The sequence below is a fragment of the Gossypium arboreum genome, chromosome 13, assembly GCF_025698485.1.
Source record: "Gossypium arboreum isolate Shixiya-1 chromosome 13, ASM2569848v2, whole genome shotgun sequence".
Taxonomy (NCBI): domain Eukaryota; kingdom Viridiplantae; phylum Streptophyta; class Magnoliopsida; order Malvales; family Malvaceae; genus Gossypium; species Gossypium arboreum.
Window position 1 is genome coordinate 106,665,513 of NC_069082.1, and position 12,026 is coordinate 106,677,538.

Below are 12,026 nucleotides of genomic sequence, written 5' to 3' on the forward strand. Positions count from 1 at the left end.
TTTAATATAAAAATTAAAAGTTTAAACTTGTCATCAAATATATTGAAATGAATGTTGAAGGTCTTTACCTTCTCTATTGCATTTTTTTTCAAATCAATAATTATAAATTGGGTGTTGAAGAAAATCTAAATGATTTAGTATAAACTTTGTTAATTCATATTTCTTAGTTCATATTCAACGTGTTATATAAAAATTGAACTAAAGAAATTTCTCGTGCAATGACTGAAGCCTTCTAAAATAATTTCTTCTATTAGTTGTATTTAACATATTTTAAGGGTCATGAATATTATCTTCTTATATTTAAATTCAATTATTTTAATCTCTGATTTATGTTTAGAGGAGTGTTTATTAATTGGGTTAAGATTTAATATATTGTCAATATATTTTTTATTGCACAATTAGCCTTCAAAATTGTTGCATGTTTTTTCTTAATATTTTATTATATCCCTATGAGACACTTATTAATCCTTTTACTTAATTTATGGAAATTGAAAACTCAACTAGCATAGTACCAAATATTTTCCTTTATTAATTGGGCTAATTTTTTAATAATAAAAAGATAACATGCCAAGAAAAATCACCAATCACAGGTCATAATATTAAGGTTCCGTTGTTGTGTAATTAAAAATTAAGTGTAATAAAATGAAAATTTTTAAGTTATTATAATTTTATGAAAAATATAAGACTAAAAATGATAAAGAAAGTGAACTTGTACAAGATAAAATTTACTTTTAGGTAATAATAATAAATTCCGTCAACCAAATAAATGAATCTTATATTCTATTCAAATGAATTAAACAAAATTATCTTACATTCCACCTGCAATCTAACATTCTCATTCAATCATATTATGAAATGTAACCAAAGGTTCGGTAAACTAAATGTACACTAAGTGTTGTTATCTACTCTCATATATTTAATATATGTAATTTAAGTTAAATTTTAATAAGAAATTATTTATTATTAAGTTTATAAATGATATTAATTATTATAAAATATTATCTTATTATTAAACTATTTTGTAACAAATATCTTTGTATTGTATTTATTTCAGGAAAAATAGTTTTTAAAATGAATTCAAAAAGGAAAAAATATTTTACACAAATGATTTAAACTTGAAAAAGAAATTCAACAGTCTATTTTTGGAAAATTGTTTTGATGAGCCTAAAATTAAGGGTAAAGTTTGATGAGGGAGGTTGAGCAGGTGTTTATCATTGGTCTGGACTCTGGAGATGCTTCCTATACTCTCACCCCGCATCATTAACCAAAAATAAAAAATAAAATTCCCCAGTTGCACTAGTCAAATATTATGATTTTTTTCTTTCAAAAAAAAATATTATGATATTATTATTTTGAATAAAAGATAACGATCGTATTAATATTTTAAATTGATAGCCATCATCATGGCTAGTTGGTGAATCTCCCAGGGATCAGGGGCGGCGCTAGGGCAAGGCCGCCTTAAATGGTAAATTTTTAGTTCTAATCCCTTTAAATAAATAAAATTATAAAGTTATTGATAAAACTGCATCTTGACCCTCTAAAACTTTATTCCGACGACCAAATGGTTTGAAGAGAAAGCTTCGAAGCTAATTTCCCCAGTGCATATGCTGCCAACGTGTTGGTACACACGTCACTAAAATTTAGTCATCTTTCGCCTCAGCCCCTCTACGTACTTGGATATATCACCATCTGCATTCATCAATTTCCAGAATGGTTGCATGCAGAGGCATATCCCATTGCTTCTGCCAGTCATATCAACATGTAGAACTGCTGTTACTGCCCCTTAAAGGCTCGAAATCGATTTTTGATATGGTGCAGTGGTTCAGCTTTCCAGAAAAAACTCACCATTTATTCTTCCTTGCTATCTACGTCCACTTAATTCAGCTCTCCTGATTTCATATTCAAAAAGACTCGCCCATTAATAACTTTATTATGATTATATCGATTTTAAATATAACTCCACATATAATATTAAGATTATAAACAATATATTTTTATAATAATAATAAAACAAAATTTTAATTTTATAATTTATGTTGCTTTTAAAAAAAAATCAATAAGAATTAAAGCCACTATGTACAAGAATGTTAGTTTAATTAAAATAAACATAAATTATTTATTTATTAAAAAAGGAAAACAAAAGAGTATATATGTTTAAAAAGAAGTAAATTATGTTAAAGGTATAATTTGTATTAATTTAATAATTAATATAAATATATTTTAAAGGTATCATTGTTAGCTGGTGGAGCTGGCAATAACAGAATGGTGGGGCTACGTTTGATTCATGGTATCCTTAATCGTGAATGGAAGGTGCACATTCGCCATGTTCTTAGATCTCAAAATACGGTTGTTGATCATATGACAAGACTTGCGGTTTCTGGTCCTCCAAGTCTAGTCATTTTTGAAGAACCTACAATTTTGGTCCAAGGACTTCTATTAACTCATAAAAGGAGCTTTCATAGGTCTTAAGATGTGTGTTTTTTTGCAATCGCTTTATAATTTTATTTTCTACCAAAAAAATACATTTTAATTTTTATAATTGAGAGTAGAGATGGAATTACTAGGTATTGAACCCAAACTATTGTACCACACTGCATGCTTTTGCCCTTAAGTCAAAAAGTTATTACCTTCCATAATTAATCATTACAAACATTGAACTGAATAACTAAAAGAACAACATAGCATAAAAATACTTATTTGATTGAATTATTGGATTTATCATTTAAAAGAAAATCAAATTCTATCGTTTTAAGCTAAAAACTTTAAGAGGGGCCAACTATAAATTTATCTTATTTTCTATTAGCTACATATAGTAATTAGGATCAATCAGAAATATTACTGTTTTTTATCAGTGACTTAAAAAAAATAAAACCTTTCTTGAAAAATCTTTAGGGGACCAAGTCATCACCTACCAACACTTTTATATTCTAACCATTTAGCTTATTCTAGACTAATCTCCATTAAGCCCCCACAACCACAAGAAAAGATGATGACTTGAATACATAGGCAATGCCAGATTCAATTTACATATATACTAGTGTGACAATAATGCGGTTCACATGGATGCGCCTACCCATGTTTATATGAATGAGGGGACAATGGTTTTGGTTGTTCCGATGAGAGGATAGGATTTGCTTCATTAACATATATCACTTTTGTTGCACTTCCTTATCTGGAATCCAATTTGAATCTTTTCAAGGACCATTTCTTTCACAACAAATAAACTTATGCTCTTCAACCCATTGTTTTAATTTGGTCAAATTTTGCTATTAGATCATATACTTTGTATAAATTATAGATTTAGTACATGTACTTTAACTTAGTCATTTTTCAGTCTCTACACTTTTAGAATTTTAAAATTTTAGTTTTGATCAAATAGCAAGTATTAAATTCATTAAGCTGAGTTGTTATTTTTAAAATTTGATGCGTCAAATATATTGTTGCATGTGTGGTTACATGTCAACTTGCTATCTTCGCGTATTACTCATAAAAAAATAAGTTACTAGATTTAATAACTGTTGTTTACATTAAGACTAAAATTTTAAAATTCAAAAAATATAGCGATTAAGAATGACTTAGTTAGAGAATATGAACTAAATATTTAAGTTTACGCATTATACAAGATTAATAGTAGAATTTAACCAAAAAGATTTAACTGTTATTGTTTGGTCGAGCAAAATTTTTAAATTTTAAAAAATAAAAATACTAAAATTTAAAGAATTTGACTTTTTAAATTTCATAATTGCATTTCACTTTTCTTCAAGCAATTTGGAGCAAGGTGTTGATTCGTTTGGTCCTTTTATTGCTCATACACCAATGAATGTGTAAGCCTTTTCGTTGTGAGGCCTACCACTCAAATCTTATCGCTATCATTGCCTTTTTATAAGATTAATTATTGTTGTATATATATTATATTATATATGTATATGTTGTTACTAAAGACAAAGGGGTCTAACTTTAAGGAAAAAATTAAAAAAACACAGGGGTATACAAAATAATAATCCTTAAACTACATTTATTCAAACCAAGATGAAAAACGCGTTCAAGAGATTTCTAACAATGAAGGCATAGAATACATTTAAAAAGAAAAAGAAGGGAAAAAAAAACCTTAACAAGAAAGGCATGCAATTATTGGCAAGTTGTAATGATTAGATAGATACAGCTAGCTTAAGTTATGCTAACGTAGCAATTGCGGCGGCCGCCTTCTCATTTTGTTTGTGCTCTTCTTCATCCATTGTATCACAAATTGTTCCACCTCTAGTCTCCGGTAATCCCACCAACGGCAGCCCGCAAATTCCTATCACCAACCCGAATACCCCGAACGATATGAAGTTATTTGTCCTCCCAGCGGCCACGAGCAGTGGGCTGAACACCCCCCCAAACACCAGTGCTTGCCTCACCATTGATATTGCCGAGTTCCTCACGCATGTGGGGAACAGCTCTAATGTGTATATCAGTGACATGTTGAAGGCCGAGCAGGCACTGAAGAAGGATATCAGCTCCATTGCTATCTGTAAACTTGGCGACACCTTCCCCACAACCACACACAACACGCTGCACACCCCGCTTAATATTGTGAAACCCAACAATGAGTCTTTCCTTTTCATTTTCCCTATAAGGAAGAATGTAATGAGTGACGCTGGCAACTCGGATAAGGCGTTTAATGTGACGCCCAAATAGAGATTCACGGATAGATTTCCAAGGCCTAATGGCATGCCGTAGTACACCATCCCAATCCCAAAACCTCCCACCATCACGGCCGCTAGCCTTTTTGCCGCCCACCTCTTGTTCAACAGTATCTTGATTGAGGAGTAAATATCTACATTCCATGATTCCTGCTCAATTAGGACGTTGGAGAAGCTCATTGTTATGGGACTTTGATTAGCCTGAGCCATGCTCTTGAGTGTTAACACTGCTTCTTCTTTGCGTCCTCGGACGAACAGCCATCTTGGGGACTCATGAACTAAGAAATGAACTAATATACAGTACAAAATTGTTGGAACCGAAATCCACAGATACAGTGTTCTCCATGAAGAACCTCTATTTACGTATGCCATTACCGGCAATGAAAGAAACCCTAAAGTAAAACAAAAGAAACCAACAACGCCGACCTGGCCGCGCCACCGTTTTCCTACTAGCTCGGTTGATAACACGAGGGCACAAGTTCCAACAGTTGCGCGGCCAAACCCGTTAATGAATCTCAGGACAGAATAGATCCAAATATTGGGTGAAAAAACGGTGAAGATTGAAGAAAAAGACATCATGAGACATGAGAATAAGAGCATGTTTTTGCGGCCAAGAGTGGAGTCAGCAAGCGTTGCAAGTGCAAGTCCGCCTGCAAGGCAACCCATGAAGAAAGCAGAAGCAGGGAGGCCAGTGATGAAAGAAGGCGCACATTCCAGGCCCCATTCCGATATGATTGATGTTTGAGAAGGCCAATCCCAAGACCATGAATTCTTGGGGAGCTCGCAAATGTTGGACAAAGAGTTACAAACAGACTCGTCTCCGCCTTGGGTGCAGTGCCAGGATGGCTCAGCATCAGTGAATACACTGATGAAGGTTTGCTGAGCATCAAAGACCCAAGCAAGAGAGACGAGTATTGCTTGCAAGAATTGCCACCACCCGAAGTCTCCGATACAGCCTTCGATGGTCTCATCGAGGGATCGAGGCGGCCGTTTTGGTTCTGCCGGTTTATCACAGTGAGACAGAAGCGGTGTTGAATCGGCCATACACCGTTCTAAAGTGAGAAGCAAGTGTATCTGTGTATTGGTTTATGATAAGAAGACGTGTGTTGCTCTTTGGATATCTCCCTATTTATATAGAGGCGTACGGGGCTGACAACTGACAACTTTCAATAAAATATAAAAAGACAGCCAATACTGGGGGGCAGAGGACTGTATGCCACGTCAAGCCACATCAGCTCTTATTTAGATTAGAGAGAGCATAGGTTAGCATTACATACACCTCGAATAAATTAGGCATCATATGGTTCACCCATCCTGCAAAAAAAGTTGCATACAATTAGCGCATCATATGATTCATTTACTGATTACATATAATGTCTAAAAAATAATTGAGTAGACGATGAAGCATCAAGAATTTGACATTTACATAGAGTTGGATTTTATTTCAATTAATTTTGTTTGTAAGGAAAAAAGTCTTTTAAAAATATGATTCAAAGATATATATGCATTAAGTCCATACATTAATTTCCTATACAAACAATAGCAATATAAATTTGGCTTTGGCAGGTTAATTATTGTGGCAATAAATGCTCTAACGCCGTGAATTAAAAGTCACATTCTCACCAGTTTTTGGAATTTTGTTTTGGATCTAGAGAGATGAGAATATATCACATGTCTATCATAACTAATGAAAATATGTAGCTGCTCAATATTACATCTTTCACCTACAAGTTTATAAGTTTTAATGTATCATGATCAAGCCAAAACACAATAGGTATAGATTTATTGAACTTTAAGCGACAGTCAAAAGAGCTACGAACCGTCGCTATAGACTTTTGTATCGATTACAGCGTCACTAAAGTAGCATATGTTCATATAGGTATATTCTCCATTATTACTATACTGATACACATAGTGATAGCCTTATTCGTCACTAGAGCTATATTGAACATATAATGACAATATTTACTGTCAATGAATGTTCTTGTTAGTATAAAAACACCGACGATTTTCTTGTGTTAGTATAAAGTGAAATTTTGATGATATGATTTAACATATAGGAACAATAAGGCACAATTGTTGATATTGTTTTTAATTAATAATATTAATTTATTTATAATTTTAATTCAACATACACACAATAAGAATTATATAGTCAAAACATAATCCAAGGTACAAATCAAAGTCCAAACATAACAATATAAGTCCTATACCGATGGAACCAATATAATAGTTCATTGGTATAGGGATAAATAAAATGCTTTTTAAAGTTATGCACATATTGACAATTAAAGTAAAACTATCTATATATAGAAGAATTATATTGACAAAAATTGATTTGTCACTATTATTTAACCTATAGTGACAGTAATTGTGTGTGTCAGCCTAAGTTTAACATATACTGACAAAAAAGTTAATCGTTGATAAAAACTTGGTTGTAGTGACAAATTTTGACCGTCAGCAAAAGTGGGCATATATGGCAATTTGCTGTAATGGATATACTTGAACATACACTAATTTGGAAATAAAAGATTGAATTGGAAACCCAAACACACTTTTTATGGGAAATACACAAATGCTTAATAAACAAATGCTCAAATATTATAGAAGAATTCTAAAGGTAATAAATAAAGGCGAAGAAATTTTGAAATGAAATTTAATACTTGAGCAATGTCGTAAATTATCTCAATTACATTTTCGTTTAATGAAAATTTTGGTGAATGGCATAGAGAATGAGGTGTATTGACAATTTATTCTGTTGGTATTAGTTGATTATGAATATTATTGAACATATAAAGATGTTATTGATTGTTGATAGATGTTCTTATTGGTATACATATATACCAAAGGTTTTATTGTGTTGGTATAGAGTGAAATTATAATTATAAAATTAAACATGTAGTGATAGCATGAATCCTCAATATAGGGTCCAATTTTAATATTGAAATTTTAATTAGTAATTATTTAGTTAGTTATAATTTTAATTCAACATACTTTGTATAAAGTAAAAATATTTATTCTAAAGATGATCCAAAGAAAAATATAGTCCAAACAAAATAATATAATATCTATGCCAATGATACTAATAAAATAGTTTGTCAGTATATGGACAAATAAAATTCTAAAGTTCTACATATACCGACAGTTAAAAGAAAACCATCGGTATATATAAGAACTATGCTGACAAAAATAATCTGTCAATATAAATTTATCTATACTGACAGTAATTACATATGTCAGTATAAGTTTGAGATATACTGACAAAATGGTTATCTGTCAATATAAACCTAGTGGTAATGACAAATTTTGACTATTAGTAAAAGTGAGCACCAATATATACATTGATTTGAAAATGAAAGATCAATTGAAAACCTAAACACACTTTTTATAGTAAGTACACCCATGGTTAACCTACATATGCCCAAATTTTATAGAAGGATCTAAAGGCTATGAATGAAAGTGAAGAAAGTTTGAAGTGAACTTAAGACTTGAACCAATTTGTAAGTTACCTCAAGTATGTTTTCATTTAATGGAAGTTTGGCTTTATGGAAAGAGAATGAGGGAAGCTTTTCAATAGATGTTCTTCTCTTTTTTACAAGGGTCTTATGGTTAGGGATACCAATGGTTCATTCCATTGTTATAACTTAGTTATTGTATGACCGGCTGCATTATTGAAGATATAGTGGCACTATTAATTGTAGGCAAAGGTTCTTATTAATATAGATATATCGACAATTTCTTTGTTTCAGTATAAAGTAAAAGTCCAATTATATAAATAAACCTATAGTGAGAATTTGGACCGTATATATGAAGTCCAATTATTAGGATTGTAGTGTTAATTAATAATTTTAACTTACGCCATATAGATATAAATATAAATAGTCCAAACATAATAATATAAAACCTATACTAACGATGCTGATAAAATAGTTTGTTGGCATAGACAAATTCTTTCTTTTTTTTTTTAAAAAAAAAAGTACTACATATGACAACGGTTGAAAGGAAAATTGTTGGTATATTTAAGAACTATACTGACAAAAATTAATTTGTCACTATAGAAACTTATAACGACGAAAATTCCAAGTGTTGGTATAAGTTTGACATAGGGTGATGAATAAGTTTTCCATCAGTATAAACCTTATTTTAGCGACAGATGTAAACTGTTGGTAAAAGTAAATGTTAGTATATGGCAATTTGTTGCAGCGTATATGCTTGGAAATATGCACTAATTTGGAAGAAAAATATCGAATTATAAACCCAAAACACACATTTTATGGAGAGTAAAATCATTCTAATTATCCTACAAATGCTCAAATACTAAACAAGGATTCTAAAGGTAATGAATGAAAGTGAAGAAATTTTTTGTGCAAACTTAAGACTTAGACAATTTAGGTGATTTTTTTTTCTTGTTTCTTTTACAAGGGTGTTGTGGTTGGGTTTCATTTTGATAAGATCTTTTGGTTTCATCTACATTATTGGATTTTTTATGGTATAGTGTTGCATTGTTATTCTACTTTTTCTTTTTTGTAGTTTTCTTGGATTTTTTTTTTTTGTTATCCTTATTTTAGGTCTTAGATCATAATGTTTCTTACCTCTTTCCTTTATATTTCTCATTGATGAGTTGGTAGATGCTTCTCTATGCAACTTTGAATGAATTTCATTTTTCTTTTTTTGTTTTTTTTAAAGGTTGTAGTTGATTCTAGTAGTCTCCTTCTCCATTTTAATTGTGCTGCGGGAATTTGAGGATTTTAAAACTTGATTTATATAGTAAGTTAATTATGTCAAACTTACCCTACCATTTTATTCAAACTATCCTTTTTAGGCAAAGATTGATTTTGGATTTCAAGATGAGAAATAGAAATGTTATATTCTCAATTTCATAATCATCTATGAATCTAAAAAATGAAATGCTTCTACATAACATTTATTAGATTTAAAATCTTCTCTTTCTCCCATTTTGGACTCTCTTCGTTTAATTTGTAACCAAGCAAAAGTAGGTAGATGAGGGGATAATGTTTGGTTACATTGATAACAACGCTGCCGTTTTTTCTTTTGATTTGAATCTCACAAGTTAACCCTGATTATAATGTCAGGTTACATTCATAACATGGGTGTTTTTGTAACATACATGAGATTATGTAGTTGATATATTAATATCAAAGTGCAGTTTTTAGTGTTAGTAGATAAGAGTCAAAACAAGCTAAGCTTGGTTAACTAGTAGGACAAAGAATTAAAGTATTTTATTTTAAGGGACTTAAATATACAATTCCATCAAACTCTTGAAATCTTGATATAACATAATAGTTTTAAACTTACAAATACAAGAAAACTTATGGTTGAATATCTAGAGCTAGAATCAATCATATGGGATGGAATAAGATTCAAACATGAGGAGATTAAATTAAAATATATTTAAAAAGTAATATTTATTTAATTGAGGGTGAAAAAGCTCTCATTCTCCCATAAATTATTTGGTTGTCGTTTTGTTATTCAAATGGGAAGGGAATCGAAAGAGAGTACTGTGGATATTGTAATAAAAAGTAGGAGTTGGTCAAATTGATTAATTCAGAAACAAACAATGATTCATCGGGTGAGTAAAAAGATGAACAAACCCCTCAAGATATTTTAATTTTTTACAAAAAAAAATAAAATAAAATATAGTAACTTGCCCACCATGGTTAAATTGAAGCAGTCAAATCATTGAAATTTCATTAACTGAATCTCCGTATAAATGAAGTAGATCCCCCTTTGGAATCACAAGTTGCAAAAAATGAGAAAGTGGAAAAGCTGTCATCTTGACAAGTAGGGTCGGGATTGAAGATTAGATAAAGGGTGGTGACTGGGCAATGAGTATGCCATATCACAATTCTGCAGATTCCAACTCCAATTATTCATATATATGTGAAACCTACGTCATTTTCATGCCCAAGTGTCACTCATAAAAACCAAACATAAGTCCTATAAGTTGGTCCCTCTCTTTCAAATCAACAACTTGTTTTTTACATTGAAAGCCTGCATTTCAGACCCTCCTTTTTCAATTTTCAACTTTTTTTTTTTTGCATTATTATTTATTGCCACTATTCATGGTTTGAATTTCATTTTAGCCAATGTGTTTGTCATTTTACGTATAAGGAGAGCCGCCATTTGGTTCGGTGGGTTTTCAAACTACAATTTTATGTTTTAATTTTGTTAGTTCAATGGGAATGAGACTTGGCAACATTAACACCCTAAATTCTTTTATTTTATTTTATTTATTTTATATTTAAGTTTGATCGTATGGTATGCATGCAAAAATTAATCATTCAATTCAATGCTAATAAAAAAATTTATAAACAAACTCCCTATTTCAATTGGTGAGTTCCAAACGCAAAATTTTTGTTTGATTGATGAGTTTTAAATGTTAAATAGAAAGTTTTTTAAATTTAGATAAATTATATTAATAGTCATTCAAATATTTTCATCACTCAATTTTAAAAAAATAATTTGGTGATCAAAGATTTAGAGTAATGATTAATTGTTTAACCGAATGATGATGTGATCCTTTTAATTAGTATAATAATAAATTTAGTTATTATACTTTTCCACAAATTGAATCTTATTTCAATATAAAAATTATAGAAAGATCAAAATTCTTTTAAAAATTAGAAAATTCTAGAAACTTAAAATATATAAATGCATAAAAAAATAAAATATACATCGGAATTTAATATACACACAAAAATACATAAAAATAGATGAAAAATCTTAATGCTTTCCCACTCTGCTACGTCCCCTCTCGTTATGCAGATTTTGTGCGCGGCCTGTTACCGAAAAATGGGACCTAGACGAACCCTCAAAAGTGTACAAGGACTGAATAGAAAATTTTCCTTTTTCTTTTCCTTACACTTTCCCCACGTGATTTGGCCTGTTAGCTTCTTCTTTCCTTCTTTCTTTCTTTTTTTTTTTTTTTCAAATATATTTTTTATTCTTTGATTCTCTATTTTCCTGCCCTTCTTTTTTGTCTCATCTTCTTCCTTGACCTCCCACAAAATAAACCCTAGCCGCTATTCTGCTTTCACTATCAGCTCTACCACCGGTCAAGGTTTCGTTCCCCCCCACTCCACCTACTCTTCTCAAATCTCCGCCTGGTTTACTTTTAAAAGGGACCTAACAATACACGTTCCACTCCCCAAAGCCAAAACCCAAGCCTCTTCCAGTCGTTAGCTCGGCCTGAGAGTTAAGCTGAAGACTAACCTTCTGATAGGTCAAAATCTGAATAGCACTTTACATAGTATCAAGGTTAAATTGATAGAAAATAAAAAAGGTTGAGGACTAAATTGACTATTATACCAGTTAAATAAG

The 12,026-nt window shown here is 30.9% G+C and overlaps 1 protein-coding gene across 1 annotated transcript; it reads right to left on the reverse strand.

Annotated features, from left to right (window-relative positions):
• Positions 1–3,988: 3,988 nt before the first annotated feature.
• On the reverse strand, positions 3,989–5,838 carry LOC108461147 (organic cation/carnitine transporter 3-like). The gene has a single exon (XM_017760869.2). It carries the CDS (start codon positions 5,727–5,729, stop codon positions 4,173–4,175), a length of 1,557 nt encoding a protein of 518 aa, XP_017616358.1. The 5' UTR covers positions 5,730–5,838; the 3' UTR covers positions 3,989–4,172.
• Between the last annotated feature and the right edge of the window lie 6,188 nt (positions 5,839–12,026).

What these genes read in the sequence shown, in the direction of transcription:
- LOC108461147 (XM_017760869.2), bottom strand. Translation starts at nt 5,729, where the DNA reads ATGGCCGATTCAACACCGCTTCTGTCTCACTGTGATAAACCGGCAGAA.